This window comes from Delphinus delphis, chromosome 4 (assembly GCF_949987515.2).
Source record: "Delphinus delphis chromosome 4, mDelDel1.2, whole genome shotgun sequence".
Taxonomy (NCBI): Eukaryota; Metazoa; Chordata; class Mammalia; order Artiodactyla; family Delphinidae; genus Delphinus; species Delphinus delphis.
In genome coordinates, this window is record NC_082686.1 from 105,962,142 (window position 1) to 105,983,471 (window position 21,330).

The following is a 21,330-nucleotide window of genomic DNA, read 5'->3' on the forward strand; positions in this document are numbered from 1 at the left end:
TATACCCTCTATTATTGTTCCCAGAACAATGGCAAACAATGAGCAAAGAGCACTGCTTACTGGAAAATATTAGAGAAATTACTATGTAACAACATACCACTTCCTGGAAGAAAAAGAATCCAAGCTTATTTTATTTATTTTTTTTTTTGCGGTATGCGGGCCTCTCACTGCTGTGGCCTCTCCCGCTGCGGAACACAGGCTCCGGATGCGCAGGCCCAGCGGCCATGGCTCACGGGCCCAGCCGCTCCGCGGCATGTGGGATCCTCCCGGACCGGGGCACGAACCCGTGTCCCCTGCATCGGCAGGCGGACTCTCAACCACTGCGTCACCAGGGAAGCCCCCAAGCTTATTTTTAACTCCCAGTTTAAGATTTAACTTCAATGGCATATAAATGCACATTTACTCATGCTACCAGCGACATCATTCATTCATCCAACCAACTATTAATAAACAAAGGCTTCTAACACCAGGGTATTGCGTTAGTTACTGGAAAATACAAAGTTGACAGCCCTTACCTAGAGGTAAGGGGCTTATCACTTAACTGAAGGAATCGTGCATGTAAATAATTCTAATGAAGTATTTATAATTGCTATGAATATAAGCTATAATATATACAATATAAAATTTCAGAAAATCTAATGCAACAGTATGGTATATAAAAAGAAGTACATCATATGCAAGTGGTGTTTCTCCCAGGGATCTAAATAAGATCTGTTTAACATTTGAAATCAACCAATGAAATTCAACATATCAATACTAAGAAAGGAAACACATATGATCATCTCAATAAATGCAGAAAAGGCATGTGACAAAATTAAACACTCATTCCCGATAAAAACTCAAAGCAAACTAGGAATAGAAGAAAAATTCCTCAACCTAAAAAGGGCATCTATTCTACAGTTAACATCTTGCTTAATGGTAAAAGATTGAATACTCTCTACCTCAGATCAGGAGCAAATGAAGGATAGTCACTCTCACCACTTCTATTCAAAATTGTGCTTGGAGGTTCTAGCTAAAATAATAAATCAAGAATACGAAAGAAAAGGCACTCAGATATGAAAGGAAAAAAAAACTTGCTCTATTCACAGATGACATGATTGTCCATGTAGAAAATTTAAAGAATATTAAAAAAACCCTCTTAGTTCAATAAAATTATAGGATATAAATTTAATACTCAAAATGGAACTGTATTTTATATACTATCAATGAACAACTAGAAATTGACACTTAAAAAATCTTATGTTCACTATGGCACCCCAAAACATAAAATGCTTTAGGCATAAATCTAACAGAACACATACAAGATCTATATGCCAAATACTACAAAACTCTGATGAAAGAAATCAAAGAACTGGAGGTAGAGAACTATACTATTTTCATGTGTGGAAGATTCAATACTGTTAAGATGTCAATTCTCTCCAAACTGATGTGAAGTCCACATTTCAAGACTTACCATAGAGTTACAGTAATCATGGAAATGCGGTATTGGCAAAAGGATGGATAGACATATAGATCAATGGAATAGAATAGAGACTCCAAAACAGATCTAGTCATATGTGGTCAATTCATACTTTACAAAGGTACAAAGACAATTCAGTGGAGGGAAACTATCTTTTCAACAAATGTTACTGGGACCATTAGATATCCATATGCAAAGAAAAGAACCTCAACCCATACTTCTATTAATACAAAAATTAATTTAAAATGTATTATAGATCTAAATGTAAAATCTAAACTATGAAAATTCTAGAAGAAAACATAAAAGCAAATCTTTGTGTTCTTTGGTTAGGCAAAAATTTCTTAGATATGACACTAAAAGCACAATACACATAAAAGAAAAAACTGATAAATTGGACTTCAACACATTAAGAACTTCTACCCTTCAAAAGACTAGTAAGAGAATGTGAAAAATGCAAATGACATATCTGATAAAGAAATTTTATCAGGAATTTATTTAATTCTCAAAACTCAGCAACTGAAAAACAAGTAACTCAATTTTTTAAAAAGGGAAAAGAGGACCTACGATGGCAAATAAGCACATGAAGAGACACTCAACAACATTCATCATGAGGGATATTCAGATTAAAACCACAAAGAGACATCTCTAAACACCAAAACTAATAATACCAAATACTGACAAGGATGTGGAACAACTGGATTTCTCACACATTGCTTCCTAAGTGCAAAATGGTTCAGCCAGGGGCTTCCCTGGTGGTGCAGTGGTTGAGAGTCCGCCTGCTGATGCAGTGGACGCAGGTTCGTGCCCCGGTCGGGGAGGATCCCACATGCGCATGGAGTGGCTGGGCCTGTGAGCCATGGCCGCTGAGCCTGTGCGTCTGGAGCCTGTGCTCCGCAACGGGAGAGGCCACAACAGTGAGAGGCCCGCGTACCCCCCCCCCCAAAAAAAAAGGTCCAGCCACTTGGAAAACAATTTGTAGTCTCTCATAAAGTTAAATATAAAATTATCAAATTATCCAGCAATACCAGCCCTGAGTATTTACCCAAATGAAACAAAAACTTATGTTCACACAAAATCCTATTTGAAAATGTTGTAATGGTTTAATTCATAATTGTCCAAAACTGGAAAGAATCTAAACATCCTTCAATTAATTAACCCATACAATGGAATACTACACAGTAATAAAAAAGGAATAAACTACTGATACATGCCACAGCATGGATAAATCTTAAAAGCATTATGCTAGGTCAAAAAAACCAAACTCAAAAAGCTACTTATTATACTATTATATTTATACGACATATTAGAAAAGTCAAGACTGTAGGGACACAAAACAGATCAGTTTCCAGGAGCTAGCTGGGGGGAGGGGTTCACAACAAAGGGGAATGGGGATATTTTAAGAGATGATAGAATTGTTCAACATCTCGATTCTGGGTGCTGTTATACAACTGTTTGCATTTGTCAAAAATCAAAGAACTGTCCCTAAAAAAGGTATATTTTACTGTATGTAAATCTTTATTTAAAAAAAAACCAAAAATATTGTTTAGAAAATAGCCAAGGCATAGACAAGGAGAAAATATTTATAAACTATACATCTGACTTGTATTCAGAATATATAAATAACTCTACAAGTCAATAATACAAACAATTCCTTTTAAAAATGGGCAACAGATATGAGCAGATACTTCACAAAAGTATACAGGTGACAAACGATTTCGTGAAAGATGCCCAACCTCATTAGTCATCACAGGAATGCACATTAAAGTCGAATGAAACACAACACATTTAACAGAATGGCTGCAATTAGAAAAAATCCAACAAAATCAAAGCGATGTCAAGGATGGGGAACAAATGAGACTTCCATAATTTGCTGTGGAAACAGAATGGTACAGCACTTTGGAAAACCGTTTGGAATTAAAGTTAAGCCTATACTTACTATATAACCAAGGAATCCTATTCCTAAGTATTTACTCAAGAGAAATGAAACTATGTGTTCACACAAACTTGTACTCAAATGTTCATATGAGTTTTACTCACAAAAACCATAAACTGGAAACAAGCCACCTGTCCACCAAGTGTTGAATGAATAAACAAACTGGTATAGACATACAGTGGAATACTACTCAGCAGTAAAAAGAACTGATGCTCACAACAATGTGTACAAATCTAAAAAGCATTATGCCGAGTGAAAGACTACTGACATAAAAGTCACACACCGTATGATTCCATTTATATGGCATTTCGAAAACAACAAAACCATAGTGACATAAAGCAGATTAGTGGTTGCTAAGGTCCAAGAGGAGAGAACTGACTTCAAAGGAGTAAAAGGAACTTTTTGGAGAAATATGTCCTTTATCAAAATTTTTGGTGGTAGTTACACAACTGTATACATTTGTCACAACTTATCAAATTTCATACTAATTGGTGGGGAATTTTATCGTGTTTAAATTAAACCTTTTCTATATCTCTTTAGGTTCTCTTCATAACTTCAAAACAATTGAAAAATGAAGACAAGCCAAAATTTTTTTTAAAAAAACTGAAATCTCACCACGCAGAAACAATAACTGCTATTAGCATTTTGATATAAATCACACAGGGTATTTTTCAATGTAAACATGAACTTTTGGTCAAACTTAAAATAAGATCAGATCCTTTACATTGTTCAGGAGCCACCATTTTTTGAATTCCAAAATAGATCACAAATATGTTTCTACTTCAGTAAATACACTGTGTACAATAAAAAGAAAAGCAGACTATGCTATGATTCTCCCAGTTGTAAGTCAACACCAAGAATTCCTACCGTATAATGTCTTTTTGTTGTCATTAATTATTTCAATATTTGCAAAATTTATTTCTAATATATGACTGTTTAATTCACAGGTCTTGGATTCTCTAAGGAATGCATTTTTTAGTTTTGCTATATAAAATTCAAAGAAATCCTTTATAAAAATAGAACAAAATCTTAATTTTTATGGGATGATAGGACAATTAAAAATAACAGTTAACATTAAATAAAGATTATTAAAAGAATTTTTTGGAAGAGAGAGTTATTTGTTGATTTGTTACCATCAACTCTTTGTAAATTTAAGGGAATATGCTGTACTCACACACAAAAAGGACCACTCTATTTAAACAGGGTTTTTTTTTTGTTGTTGTTGTTTTTTTAATGAAAGAAAAAAGAAACCCCAGGGTCTAAAATGTAATGAGTGATCCTATTAGTTCCACCAGACTAAAATCATACAGTCTACGTATGTGGTCTTTTCAGCCACATCTGTCATGAACCATTTTTACATCACAAAATGCAAAATACTGAGCACTGATTTACTAGATGAGACCTGGGAAAGTATTCATCATTTGATTTCCCCCTAAAAGAAAAATTGGCTCACAGGAAGACAGGTGACAGTTCTTTTCAGATCACACTCAGAACTTACACAATTTAGAATCAAATCTTCACATAATCCAAGCAAACAGAAAAAAAAAAAAAAGAAATAAGTAAAGTGGAAAAACAAAAGAAATTTCAATTATGACTTTCTTAAAATCCAAACATTTTGCTTGGCTAGGAAACATGGATCATACATTAAAAATATTTATAATATGTGAAATGTATAAACATGCTTGCCACATAGTAGATGCTCAATAAATAGTACTCTTATTATTTTAAATACTTCATGAAATGCATACTTATTGAGCATTTTATATACTGATCTGATATTCCTCCTTTCAAAAGCTCTGTTACACATGGAACTTAAATGGAAATAAAATGGAATTTTTATTTAACATAAAATGTATAGTATAGAAGAGTTTTGAATTAATTGTTTCTTTGACTTATCTGAAATCTGTATTAATCACTTTTTGGTAAATTTCTGTACATAATGTTATTTACTCTTATTATAAAAACAAACCTATAATTTCCCTTATAGGAAAAGGGTGGCTGTTATTCCAAATTCTTTAATGGCTTAAATATTAAAGGGTACTTAATTTAAAAAAATTTCATTACATAATTCTGTGTTAGATAAATTATTTACAATGATTATAAAACCACTGAAAAAGAAACTGCATACTTGATAAACCAAACATCCAAATCTTATACATTTGTCAGTCTTTCAATAATGAATTCTGGGGAAAAATAAATTCACAGACACCCAAGTGAATTGGCAACTGTAAGTGACAGAAGCCTTCTAAATCCTCTGTTTACACTGGGGATTAGCGGAGTAGATTTTGAGTTGCAAACTGAACAGTCCATGGTCAAGGGAACCTGCTCCCTGTCAGCCCGCGGGGCATAAGGACAAAGCATGGTCCTGGTAGGAAGTGACCCATAAACATATTCCTACCCAGGATTTATACAAAGCCAGTCTGCCTCACAGAAACTCCATATGACCATTAACTGGCCTGCAAGGCCTGCCAGGAGGCCTAATTACAGGTCTACAGAGCCCAATAACAAAAGCTGAAGGGCTTTAGCCTAGGGATGATCTGCTTTATACTGACTTGAGAGAGTCCATATAGAGGACCCAAAAGAAAGAGGTTTAGCTTTAAAATTCTCCCCAGAGAGCCAGCATTGTACTCAAGTCTAGAAAGCCCACATGCAACATACTTCAGCTAGGCTTAAACATACCACCCTCTCAAAATTAACATTCAACTACTGTCTGCTTAACATCTGCTCAAACATGGCAAGTTGCTGTGATATTGTTAGACTCTAACTGATAGCTTTCTTCTTACTAAATATTATTGGGGATAAATGATAGTCATTCAAATATAAATGTGTAACTGATGCTAAAACAAATAACTTATATTTTCTAAAAGTAATTTACTTAATAGTTCTCTTTAGGAAGCACTAGTATATCTTTTTGGATTAACACGAAGTGCAAAATCATGCTCATTATTGGAAACTGGGAGTTAAATTAACATTATCAATTTGATTTTGCATTAAAGGTATTAAATTTTATGTAGAATTTCTGAAGAAATGTGGTTTTGCAGAAACCACATTTGATGAAAAAAAGGTTTTAACCAATGCCCAAGTCAATGAAACTATTTGATTATATACATTTGTTTCTTTTAAAAAGCACAAGAATTCTTAATTCTTGATAACTTCTTTTAACTGTATATGTATGGTGGTATGAGGAGGATGTTTGACCCAATATCTCTTCTTTAATTACCTCACAAAGCCACTCTGGTGATGCCATAAAAAACTACTTCCACTCCTCCTGGCTAATGTTTATAGAACGCTCAGTTATATGTTAGGTGCTGTTCTAAAAACTTTATTATGTTAATTTATTTAGTTTTCATTAAAACTCTAAAGGTATATATTCTCATTCCCATTTCATACATGAAAAAACTGAGGTTGAACAAGGTTTAACAATTTTCCCATAGTTTTGTCAGTAAATAATGGATCTGGGAATAGCACCCAGGCCGTCTGACTTCAGAACTTGACCACCATACTCTATTGCTTTTCATACTAATTGCAAACATTTATTGAATGCTTACTATGTACCAGGTACTATTCTAAGTGTTTTACAAATGTTAATGCACTTAAAGTCCATAACAACCCCATTAGTATGTACTATTAGTATCTCAATTTTATAGATGAGGAAACTAAAGAAGAGCAAAGGGGAAGTGATCTGCTCAAGCTCACAAAGTTAGTTAGTGAACGAAGCCGGATATGAATCTAGACTAACCAACACGCAACCAAGCAGAAGCCTACATGGGGAAAAAAGAAGTCTGAAAACTATTTATTTATATGAAATAGAAGTTAACTTTTTAATCACTTGCTCTTTTTTTTTAGGTTTGCCCTACATGAAAGCCTCTCTCACAATAAATCAACCTATTTCTTGGAGCCAGAGATCAGTGGTCAGAAGCCTATGGAGCAAAACCTCTGTCGACTTTAAATCAGGGTTGCAGAATGGCTTTCTATGCTCCCCAGAAACAGTACAACATTAACATGGCAATTTCATTTGTAATTCTCAGAACTACAAATATTTAAAGCCAGACTGGACTTCAGAGAAGTACTGGGACTTACAAGATTAGATGGCTATGAAGAGAAAGGTTTAGGACTTGGCTTCCAGGTACTTAATGGGTAACTAAGAGAAGAAAATCCAAGTTTAACATGCTGCAGAATAACTGGGATGGAGTGAGGCACTTATGGCTTATTTCCAAAAACAGCTTCTTTCCTTGATATAGTGTTCTTACATGTGTAACTCTTCTGTGTTTTACAATACTTAATTAGCTTCTATCCCAGCAAGGGTCACTGAAAGGCATGTCCATAGTTGGGGTGAAGAAGAAAACACTGGTAATCACAGAACATTACCCTAGATTTTTCAAAGTTCTCAGAAATATAGCTACTATGATCACCCTAATAGTTAAGGAAAAGAATTTGTATTCTGAATAAAACTTTAATCCTTTTGTATTATCAATTAAAAACAACTCATTTCAGAATCAAAGGCTTGCTTGAGGATAGAAATTATTTTATTATAAGGTAATTGTAGCATTATGCCTAACAAAACAAGATATGTATTTGGTAATGTTTTCTATCACCCTTCTTTCTGCTGAACGTAACTCAGGGATTTAACCTATGGATAGAAATAGCTCAGGAGTCAGAAATCATTGGATTTGAGTCCTGGTTTTCCCACTTACTAGGTATGTGATCTTTTACAAGTCATTTAAGCTTTGGGGATATTTGTAAAATGGAGTTAATTAGCTCTCCATGCAGTGATGTGAGTCAAATGATAAAAGATTTATGAAAATGCTTTGAAAACTGTAAAGCACAATAAAAAGTGCTGTAGATATTATTTAGAAAATGAAATATTACACAGAAATTTTATGATAAAGGGGATTTACCATACATGCATTAAATAAACTTCTATTTCTCTTATAACATTAGAGATACAATTTTAAAGGTTGCAGGTGTCAATAATTCTATTAAAAGTAAAATATTAAGGAGATAAAATATTAAGGAATATTTTTAGATTTCTCTAAAAATATTTTTAGAGAAAATTATGTCTTGAAACTATGTTCTGAGAAGTGTCATTTTTTCACGGTGATGAAAAATATTTATGTTTTGGAAAAATCTCTCCTCTAAGTTCTTCTTCAGACCTATGAGCATATGGAGCATAAGATGACATTGTGTTTTTGTGGAAAATCAACTAATGTGTGGAATGATGCTAACAAGTCAAACAACAGTGACATCAAAAATGATGGAGACGAGTCTTTAAGTAAACTCATTATCTTCCTTCTTCCTCCTGTGTGATAATCACATTTTGTTATCTCTTCTGTCATGTACTACCTTCAAGTTTAAGATTAAAAAGTTAGATTACTGCCATGTATCTTCTACTTTTGAAGCCAGGGAACTTTTCAATATATTTTTTTAAAATCCACCAAAGAGTGGTTTAAATGAGCATACCAGCATCCAAAGGCTTAATTTTCAGTTACCCAGAACAATTATTTCACAGTGACTTACTCACCAAAGATTAATAGCTAGAATTCTATTTGGCATAGTGACACTCACTACAGGCGCTATTAAAACTCCTGGGAAAGATCCAGAAGTTTTAGATATGGTTCCTGACCTTCAGACATTTATTATTTCATTGGGAAAATAGGTCCAACACTCATGAAATAAATATTAATATCAGCAGTATGTGAGTAAATACCAACATGAATGGTGTGCATAGAATAAAAGAAAAAGAATTCAAAGGAGAACAGAAAGATTACATGATGTAATGGTCAGAGAAATCACGTGGAAATGTTATCTGAGATGCATATTGAAGTGTTTAGAGAGAGAAAGAGGAAGGAGAAAGATATTTCTAGAGGAGAAAATAATCACAAGCAAAAATTCCCAGGTAGAAAAGAACATGAGTAACTCAAAGAATAATGAGAAGAAGTATAAAAATGAATTCTAAGAAAAAAAGTTAGAAAAGTTTGTGAATCCACCATACAGAACCTTGGAACCTTAAGCACAGAAGTATAAAATTGATCTTGTAAGCAATCTAGAACCAGTGAATAATTTTGAGCAAAGGAGCAGCATGACCAAGTGGTGGGTGAGAAAGAATCATCTAGCAATGGTACTCACCAGAAGCAATATGGAAATAAAAATTTTCTGGTGGCTACCATCTGCAAGACTCTGGGCTAGATACTTCACTTATAATATATATCTTCACAACAATCCTATAAGGTAATCATCATCTTTTCCCCTTACAGACTAGGAAATAATGGTGTAGGGAAATCCTTAAAACCTAAATATTGATACTGTCAAACAGGTAACTTAAATATGCAACATGGTCTAGTTGAGACAATAGGGGGGAATGTAATATGGTTTTTTATACTGCTGGTGGGAATGTAATATGGTTCAGCTGCTGTGGAAAAATCTGGTGGTTTTACAAAAAGTTAAACCAAGAATTTACCAAATGACTCCATAATTATACTCCTAGGTGTATACCCCTCAAAGTTACAAATGGTTACTCAAACAAGTACATATATATATGCATGTTCAAAGCTACACTGTTCACAATAGCCAAAAGGTGGAAAAAACCCCAAATTTCCATCAATAGATGAATGGATAAACAAATGGCGTGTGTGTAAACACACACACACACACATATACATACATTCAGCCATAAAATGTATTCTGTGGAATATTATTGTATTCCACAGAATACATTTTATGGCTGAATGTATATATACAATATATATATACATATATACATAATGTGTATATATATTATGTATTATTATGTATATATTAATATATTATGTATATATTATATACATAATACAAATGTATTATGTGGAATGTATTATGTGGAATATTATTCAGCCATAAAAAGGAATAAAATACTGACACAGGCTACAACATGGCTATACCTCCAAAACATGCTAAATGCAAGAGGCTAGACACATAAGGTCACACACTGTATGATTCCATTTACATGAAATATGCAGAATAGATAAATCCATAGAGATAGAGGGCAGGTTGATGGTTGCGGTTGCCAGGAGCTGAGGGTAAGGTGAGGGGAGAGAAATTGCCTAATAGGTAATAGGTTTTACTTTGGAAATGTTTTTAAACTAGATAGAGGTGGTGGTTATATAGCTTTGTGGATGTATTTAATGCCACTGAATTGTCACTTTAAACAGTTATGTTTTATTTTGTCTTATGTGAATTTCACCTCAATAAATTACTTCTAAAAAGTAAAGAACTAAAGTAAACTAAAAAATATACACATCTGCCATATTCCATTTAAAAAAACAAAAACGTTTTGGCTAAACAATAAACATCACACTACTGAAGGTCACAGAATGAGTGAGCAGTGGAAGCAGGTTTAGAACCCTTCCACTATTCACCACCCTCTCTCTGGAGAAGAGACAGAATTGAAGCAAAAGACCAACTAGGAGGTAATGGATTAACCTTTGGGTGGACTGTTTGGTGTCCAGACTAAGGAGTTGGCAGTGGGAAAGATAATAGAGGGATAACTATAAAAAATATTTCAAAATAAGTCATTCAATTCTAGGTGAATGACTGCCTATAAAGAAGTCAAAGATAAACATTTCAAGGTTTTGAATCTTAATGAATGTGAGAATGGTAAAAGTATTTTTTAAATGAAAAGAAAGAAGTCATGGCCAAGAGGATTTTTAATTGGATTTACTCAATATCATAAAGTAAATCATTATCTGAAGTTATACTGATAACTTAAAGATTCAGTCTTACAAATTTATATAGTTTTACAAGCTTGAGTCCTCCAGCATTTGGAAAAAACAAAACATCTTAGACATAACCTTAACTTCACATCACCTTCAAATTAAAAGTTAAACAAGAGACATGAAACTTCATTTCAATTGCATTTTGGCAATGAACATGAAAAAAGATTCTATCTAAATCTGAAGATTTAGCATAGCAAAATATAAAAATGTTAACAGTTTAGTATATACAAAATATGATCATAACAAATACAATAAAATCTCTGACTTCAAATTCAAGGTACATGGTTACATTTTGCTTAATGTATTTTACTCATACATATGTCTTTCAAAATCATACCGCTAGTAATTATTGCCAAATGTTATTAAATATATTTTAATTCCAAACCAAGGCCATGATTAACATTCACTAATAAATCAATAACAATGCAATGGTAATATATAAAACTTTCTTCTGGGACCCACAATTAGAGTAAAAGACTAAGTCTAGTCAGCAAGATTTCTACATATGAACCCTATCTACCAGATTATGGTAACTATAAGGCTGAAATAAATCCTGGCTCAAGAATCTAGCATACAGCCTTAAGTTCTTCCCTGTACCCAATTTTAAGGCCCCAAAGTTGAGGGTGTTTTCCCTGGGAACTCAAGTAAACTCCAACGAGACAGAATGGGAACTACCAGGCCTTCCTATCCAGCCACCTCAATCTTACGACCAGGCTAGACTTTATCCATGAGCCTTACCAGACTGAGCTCAAGTTCTTATTCCCCCCTACTTTATTTTGCTTGTTTGTTTATTTTTAATAATACAATGAATACCTTGATTCATCACTGAAACAGAGATCCAGAACCTTGACAATAAGTTCTATATTTGCTTAGCGTTCCCCTATATCCATCTATCTGCTTCTCCTCTCCAAGGCCACAGGTTCTCATTAATTACAGTAATATATGTTTTTCAAAGGGGTATAATATGTTATTTCATGTTATAAAGCAAAATAGTCATAGAAATGGCATCAAAAAGCAAAATCTGGTTAAAATGGTTTCTTAACCAGTGACAATGGTTACAACACAATCCTTTTGTAAAACAATTTAGCAAGAATGTATAAAAAGCCACTCTACATATTAACACCGTCTAATCTCATAAACTCATTTCTATAGTAATCAATTCCAAGAAAATAAGCTAAACTATGGAAAACACTATTTGTAACAGGAGGTGCATAACAGTATTATGGGTAAGAGGGAAAAGCTAGAGACAATGTAAATGTTCAATAAGAAGAAAATGATTAAATAAATAATCCTATATCTAGCTAAGGTCTGTCCTTTGCTTATGGGGGGCAATGTTAAGTTTTTTAATTTGAAAATTGTCATAATATTTTGAATGTTTGTCAAATTCACAGAACCTCCCTATTTATCCTTAATAGAATTTAGAATGTTAAATTAAAAAATGAGGAGTGACAGCTGGGACCAATATAAGCAAGTTATACACTGAGGTCCGCACTGTCAGATCTGTTTTATAATACGCTTTTTGTGACCACCTAGAGGGGTGGGATAGGGAGGGTGGGAGGGAGACGCAAGAGGGCAGAGATATGGGGATATATGTATATGTACAGCTGATTCACTTTGTTATAAAGCATAAACTAACACACCATTGTAAAGCAATTATACTCCATAAAGATGTTAAAAAAATTTTTTTAAGGTAAAGAAAACTGTATAAAACTATGAAATACAATTCTTTATAGTTGCATTAACAGAAACAAATATTTTCTGGACTAAGCACCATAAATATTTTCCTTTAAAGCAAGAGTTTGTCAGTACTCAAGTAATAAACCTGGAAATATTTCTTCTAAGCAAAATGCCATTAAAGAATGAATATATATTATATAAATAACAGAGAATCGTATTAACTAGCTTTATCCTATAGTATATTTATTGGAGACTCAAAATTTGAAAAACCTAATAGTAAGCAAAATTTTAGTACATCATGTTTTCTATGTAATTAAAGACAAAATGAGTAAGATCAATACATAAAGATAAGTGACTTTTAAAGTAATATGAAGTGGTACAGAGATTCACAGTCAACATATTAATTTTTATATGGTAAGTTACTTCAATTAGTGATTTATGAAGCTAGTATATCATTTATACTGGTGTTCCCAATCTTTAGACTGTAGACACATTGGGTAGGAATAAAAGGAGCTAATACAAGAAATCCTTGAATTAATATGCATACATGTATTTTTGCAATGAATATTAAAATATAACTACTATCATTTGGTAGTCTGAAATTACTTTTGATGTCAAAATAGAATTCTCATTTTCCAGTTGGAAATTATGAACTCTTTACAGATCCTTAAAAAGTAAATAATTTTAAGAAACATGTACTCCTTTGGTAATATTATTCTAACCCTACCTCATGCTTGATCTTGATAACTTATTATTTGACTGTAATATATATTTTTAAAAACCACATTAAGATTCAGAGTAAAATATCAGTACTTGGAAAAGGTAACATGGATCTCTTATATTTTTAAAAAGTAAAGTATTTAATGTGTACATGAATCTGGGTATTATAATCTAAAATCAAAGAAAGAATTATTGTACAATTGAGATATTAAAACATACAGATTTTTAAGATTAGATGGTATCCAGACGAATAGTCCAATGAGTTAGTCTAATGTAACTGGAAGAATTATTAAACATTTATCTCATTTCCTTTAGAGCAAAACCTTGATCTAAAAATCACACCTTATATAAATATTAAATCAAAATGATCACAGCCTCAAATATAAAATGTAGAAGTATAAAATTCTTCTTAAACATGCCACTAAAAGCACAGTCCATAAAAGACAAAAATCAATAAACTGGACTTCATCAAAATTAAAACTAAAATCGAAGCGAGTTTTATAAATAAGAAGGTAAAGAATGACCTTTTAACATCACACTATAGCAATAAATATTTGAGGTAAAATATGGCCATACAAAGATCTCACAAATTTGTGAGGCTATGTGAAAATAGGTGTTTTGCTCTTTGACCCATCTGTAAGCATGCTAGGATTTATTTCACATATTTTCATTTAAATAAAGTTAATTATTAACACTTACCAGCAGCTTCAAGAACCAGTTGTAGTCTTGCTTTGGCCTGTTCAGCTGGTGGCTAAAAATCAACCATAAAAGACACTTACAAGGTAGTTTTAACAGAGCTTTAAATTAATGCATTATTACGTTGAGTATCAGAAAATTTAGAGAACTTTGTCATAATCAGTATTAATATCCACCCACATCTTAACAAAATTCCATCACAGCAGCTCTACCAATCTACTCTCTCACCCTAGTAATCAAATCACACTTTTCATTATTATGATTCAAGAATGAAGTTCTTCCTTTTTCTTTTTTTTTTTTTTTTAACTGGAATAGCTTTTATTTGTTATCCAACATGTACCAGTCAGCAACAGCCTAAATACATATAATTTAATAAGGAGGCAAAACCCACACATTTAACAACATACTCTCAAGCTGTGTTGTTTCTTTGCATATGGAAACATGCAAAATGACCTATTAGAAGTTAAATAGCAACTTAAAGTCCAATATCTCAGGCAAATTATATCCTAAAACCAAATATTTTCTGCTTTCCTTACGGTATTTGAAAGGAGCAATTGTGATAAAGACAGGACACAACGTGAGTTACTGCTTTCAATTCCTACTAACTGTCCTAAAATTAGTCTCTCAATGAACTTTGATTCAATACAGTTGATAATGTTGAAACTACTTTCCTACCAGTGACCTTATTCTGAGATTTCTGGATATGTTGATGGTATCCAAACAATAAGATGGATTGTATCAAGGTTATGATCTTTATGAAAGACTTGTTAAAAACTGTTTTTAATACTTAAGACTTTACATTTCTTAAGATGTCAGTAAGTGACTAAATAATCTCATGTTTATATACGATACCATCATTTGAGAATTAACATTTTACAAGATATATTTGAATGTTTTGCTATTTGTGAAAAAACAGCCTGAATGAAAAGAATTACATAATTGGATATGGAAAGAAGATGTTGTGCTCAGAAAAGTTTAAGAATTTGAATGGTACTTCTGAATAAACTGTAAGAAACAGGATAGGAGAGTGGTAGATGAGACAGGAAAGAAGACAGGGCTAGCCTTTTATATCATAGAAGAGGGATTAACAAACTATGACCTAAACCTGGTTTTGTAAATAAGTTTTATGGGAACATAGCCATGCCCATTGGTTTATATATTGTCCATGGTTGCTTTTGTGCTCAACTCAACAACAGCAGAGTCAACTATTTGCGGCAGGACTCTTATGGCCAGCAAAGTCTAAAATATTTACTATGTAGATCTTTAAGGAAAAGACTGTTGACCCCTGCCATATAAGATGGAGAGACTTCGAAGAATGTGAAACAGTGGGGTGACAAGATGAGATCTGCACTCTGACACATCATTCTAGCAATATACTTGAGGATGAACTGCAAAGAATGTGACAGAAGGCAAGGAGCTCAGTTAGGGAGCAATTAAAGAACTCCAGATGAGAGACGATGAGGGCCTGGGGAGGAGCAGTAGCAGTAAGGTTGGAGAGGAAGAACTAGATTTGAGAAACATTTAATTGGTAACATGAAAGGACTGATTGGATATGAGAGAAGGAGGAGTTGACAAACAAAAAGAATATTTTATGTCATATGTTTGTAGAAAAAATGTACGTAAGTGTGCTTTATAAAGTTATCAATATTAAAAATGTGACATCAAATTAAAATATCATAGCAAAATATCAATAGAAGACTGTGACATCTACTGAATATGATCTCTCTAACAGTTATAAAGGAAACTGCCAAGCAATTAACACAAACATTTATAATGATGAAAGGCAAATGACATTTGACATCAGTATCAGGGAGCATAGTGAGTGTGCAAAACTGCGGAGCACATGGCCCAGCTAAAGAAAGCAGCTGGTACTCAGCACCAACTCAGTGTTGTCATGCAGAAATGCAAATCAAGGGTTATAAAACTTCTTCATTTTTTTTCCTGAGACTTTAAGTCACCATAAAGACAAATACTGTGTGGAACAAACAGTACTTCTCAGAGCCAGATTCAATCCTGAAACAGACAGTCTGTTATCTCTGCCATCTACTTAACAAACACAGTAGAAACATGATATTGATACTTTGTGCAACATAGCATAACTAGAATGGCAAGAAGGAAATAATGTTCTGACTAGCAGATCTCAAGCAAGCACAGAATTATGAAGTATACATTTCAGAGTATCCTAGTAAGCAGTGACGTTTGATAGAAAAATGTGAGAAACTTTATTGGGTAAGATATTTCATGGGAAAGTTATAGGTATTTCATAAGAAACGATTATTTTTACCAAATAAGAAATATTTAAAACAAATATACAAAGTGATGAGTACCCATATTCAGTAAAATATTAACAATATTGTTAAAGTCTCTTAACCCACAAAACCTCCTCCATAGCAGCTCCCTCTCTCCCCCAGTTAAAATCTATGTCTTAAAAATATGTTGATTACCGTCCCTAAGAGTCTTAATGGTTGATGATTATGATAAAAACACCTGTTAAGACATATTTATATTTTATTAATTCCTCTAACAATCTATAATACAGGATTCATATTTCAAAGATAAAGAAAACCATGGAATAAGAGTAGTTTCCTAACTTGCCTTTACTAGTAAAAGATAGGCTGAAATTAAGACCTTCTGACTCCAAATTTCAGGATTCTTCTAACTACATCACTAGGATATTCATGAATTCAAAGCAATTAATTTCACAGATATAAAAGCACACGGATAGATTTTTGATTCTGTTCAAAAAAAAATCTATCCAAGATAGTACATTTGCCTATACAAATATAACTTCCTAAATTATTTGCGAAATATAAGGATCAATTCCAACTATGGGGACAAACACATTGTTAGATTTGCCAGACTTTTAAAAGTAATTTGTCTTTTATAAGTATTTTTGCTTTTAAAAATATTTGATTCATTTCACAAGCATTTTTCTTGGATAGGGTATTCAGATACACATGTTCTCTCACTTTTTTCCCACCTGCAAATATCTTTCTTTCGCCACAACTGGTGAATAATTTGAATGGATATGGGATTCTCGGTTGCAGTCTTTTTCTCTCAGTCACTTGCCCTTCAAATTCTTTCCAAGTGCTCCTCCACAATATTTCAGCCTTGAGTTTGTCCCAGAGAGGGAAAGCACCACAACAGGTCACTTGGCTGAAACCCTCCAGGTCCCACCTACCTATCTGCATCAGTAGCTGCTTGACCCAGAAAAAGTAGATAAGCTGGAGCTGGAAATGGAGAGGAGGCAGCCTGATCTATGTTGCCATCATTCTGATTGCCAGTTATAGTTACTTTTTAAGAAAAGATTAAGAAGAAAGAAGAAACAGAATACACAGTTAAAAGAACATTTTTCTACTAATCCATTTTTAGTTAGGTATCATCATACTAAGCTGACTTAGATTGAAAAAACCTTTGGGGCTTGACTGCCAACAGACTGAAAAAACCTTTGGGGCTTGAGTGCCAAAATTTCTAATGCTTTAACTATTTTAGAGTGTATTAGACTCCAGGGATTGGTATGAATTCCATCTAAAACTGGTAAATGGTACTAATGTTATTCAGAGCCAGAAAAAAAAATACTTTATGAAATAAATAAGAAGCTAGCATCAAATACAAATGCATGGAATACAGCAATTTCTCAAAATAAGAACTGATAAATGAGGACATATTTAAGAACACAATGTCACAATTATATTGTATGAAGCAAACTTATGGAGAAAAAATTGTATTCTATTAAAAAATAATATTCCTACGGGAAAAAAATCTGTAAAAAATACAAATACATGGAGGCTAAATAATACACTACTAAATAACCAAGAGATCACTGAAGAAAACAAAGAGGAAATCAAAAAATACCTAGAAAAAAGTGACAATGAAAACATGATGACACAAAACCTACGGGATGCAGCGAAAGCAGTTCTAAGAGGGAAGTTTATAGCAATACAATCCTACCTCAAGAAACAAATAAAATCTCAAATAAACAACCTAACCTTACACCTAAAGTGATTAGAGAAAGAAGAACAAAAAAACCCCAAAGTTAGCAGAAGGAAAGAAATCATAAAGATCAGATCAGAAATAAATGAAAAACAAATAAAGGAAACGAGCAAATATCAATAAAACTACAAGCTGGTTCTTTGAGAAGATAAACAAAATTGATAAACCATTAGCCAGACTCATCAAGAAAAAAAGGGAGAAGATTCAAATCAACAGAATTAGAAATGAAAAAGGAGAAGTAACGACTGACACTGCAGAAATACAAAGGATCATGAGAGATTACTACAAGCAACCATATGCCAATAAAATGAACAACATGGAAGAAATGGACAAATTCTTAGAAGAGCACAACCTTCTGAGACTGAACCAGGAAGAAACAGAAAATATAAACAGACCAATCACAAGCACTGAAATTGAGACTGTGATTAAAAATCTTCCAACAGGGCTTCTCTGGTGGCGCAGTGGTTGAGAGTCTGCCTGCCCATGCAGGGGACACAGGTTCGTGCCCCGGTCTGGGAAGATCCCACATGCCATGGAGCAGCTGGGCACGTGAGCCATGGCCGCTGAGCCTGCGCGTCCGGAGCCTGTGCTCCGCAACGGGAGAGGCCACAACAGTGAGAGGCCTGCGTACCGCAAAAAAAAAAAAAAAAAAAAATCCAAGAAACAAAAGCCCAGGACCAGATGTCTGCACAGGTGAATTCTATCAAACATTTAGAGAAGAGCTAACACCTATCCTTCTCAAAGTCTTCCAAAATATAGCAGAAGGAGGAACACTCCCAAACTCATTCTATGAGGCCACCATCACCCTGATACCAAAACCAGAAAAAGATGTTACAAAAAAAGGCCAATATCGCTGATGAACATAGATGCAAAAATCATCAACAAAATACTAGCAAACAGAATCCAACAGCACATTCAAAGTATCTACACCATGATCAAGTGGGGTTTATCCCAGGAATGCAATGATTCTTCAATATACGCAAATCAATCAATGTGATACACCATACTAACAAAGTGAAGGATAAAAACCATGTGATCATCTCAACAGATGCAGAAAAAGCTTTCAACGAAATTCAACATCCATTTATGCTAAAAAATCCTTCAGAAAGGGATAGGCGTAGAGGGAACTTACCTCAACATAATATAGAGCATATATGACAAACCCACAGCCAACACCGTTCTCAATGGTGAACAACTGAAACCATTCCCATTAAGATCAGGAACAAGACAAGGTTGCCCACTCTCACCACTATTATTTTTTTCTTAATTTTTTATATTTTGCGGTACGCGGGTCTCTCACTGTTGTGGCCTCTCCCGTTGTGGAGCACAGGCTCTGGACACACAGGCTCAGCAGCAAAGGCTCGCGGGCCCAGCCGCTCTGCGGCATGTGGGATCTTCCCGGACAGGGGCACGAACCCGCGTCCCCTGCATCGGCAGGCGGACTCTCAACCACTGCGCCACCAGGGAAGCCCCTCACCACTATTATTCAACATAGTTTTGGAAGTTTCAGTCACAGCAGTGAGACGAAAAAGAAATAAAAGGAATCCAAATCGGAAAAGAAGAAGTAAAGCTGTCACTGTTTGCAGATGACATGATACTATATATAGAAAATCCTAAAGATGCTACCAGAAAACTACCAGATCTAATCAATGAATTTGGTAAAGTAGCAGGATACAAAATTAATGCACAGAAATCTCTTGAATTCCTATACACCAATGATGAAAAATCTGAAAGAGGAATTAAGGAAACACTCCCATTTACCATTGCAACAAAAAGAATAAAATATCTAGGAATAAACCTACCAAAGGAGAAAAAAAAAAAACCTGTATGCAGAAAACTACAAGACACTGATGACAGAAATTAAAGATGATAAAAACAGATGGAGAGATATACCATGTTCTTGGATTGGAAGAATCAATATTGTGAAAATGACTCTACTACCCAAAGCAATCTATAGATTCAATGCAATCTCTATCAAACTACCAATGGCATTTTTCACAGAAGTAGAACAAAAAATTTTACAATTTGTATGGAAACACAAAAGACCCCGAATAGCCAAAGCAATCTGGAGAAAGAAAAACGGAGCTGGAGGAATCAGGCTCCCTGATTTCAGACTATACTACAAAGCTACAGTAATCAAGACAGTATGGTACTGGCACAAAAACAGAAAGATAGATCAATGGAACACGATAGAAAGCCCAGAGACAAACCCACGCACATATGGTCACCTTATCCTTGATAAAGGAGGCAAGAATATACAATGGAGAAAAGACAGTGTCTTCAATAAATTGTGCTGGGAAAACTGGACAGCTACATGTAAAAGAATGAAATTAGAACACTCCCTACACCATACACAAAATAAACTCAAAATGGATTAAAGACCTAAATGTAAGGCCAGAAACTATCAAACTCTTAGAGGAAAACATAGGCAGAACACTCTATGACATAAATCACAGCAAGATCCTTTCTGACCCACCTCCTATAGAAATGGAAATAAAAACAAAAATAAGCAAATGGGACCTAATGAAACTTAAAAGCTTTTGCACAGCAAAGGAAAACATAAACAAGACGAAAAGACAACCCTCAGAATGGGAGAAAATATTTGCAAATGAAGCAACTGACAAAGGATTCATCTCCAAAATTTACAAGCAGCTCATGCAGCTCAATAACAAAAAAACAAACAACCCAATCCAAAAATGGGCAGAAGACCTTAATGGACACTTCTCCAAAGAAGATATACATATTGCCAACAAACACATGAAAGAATGCTCAACACCATTAATCATTAGAGAAATGCAAATCAAAAGTAAAATGAGATATCATCTCACACCAGTCAGAATGGCCATCATCAAAAAATCTACAAACAATAAATGTTGGAGAGGGTGTGGAGAAAAGGGAACACTCTTGCACTGCTGGTGGGAATGTACATTGATACAGCCACTATGGAGAATAGTACTGAGGTTCCTTAAAAAACTAAAAATAGAACTACCATATGACCCAGCAATCCCACTACTGGGCATATACCCTGAGAAAACCATAATTCAAAAAGAGACATGTACCACAATGTTCACTGCAGCTCTATTTACAATAGCCAAGACATG

General features: G+C 33.9%; 1 protein-coding gene across 1 annotated transcript in view; it reads right to left on the bottom strand.

Moving 5' to 3' along the window:
- Nucleotides 1-21,330, bottom strand: part of RSRC1 (arginine and serine rich coiled-coil 1) — a 449,824-nt gene that overhangs the window by 158,046 nt on the left and 270,448 nt on the right. Inside the window, exon 7 of the mRNA XM_060011225.2 lies at nt 14,240-14,291. Coding sequence (XP_059867208.2) covers nt 14,240-14,291 — 52 coding nt within the window. The remainder of the gene's footprint in view (nt 1-14,239; nt 14,292-21,330) is intronic.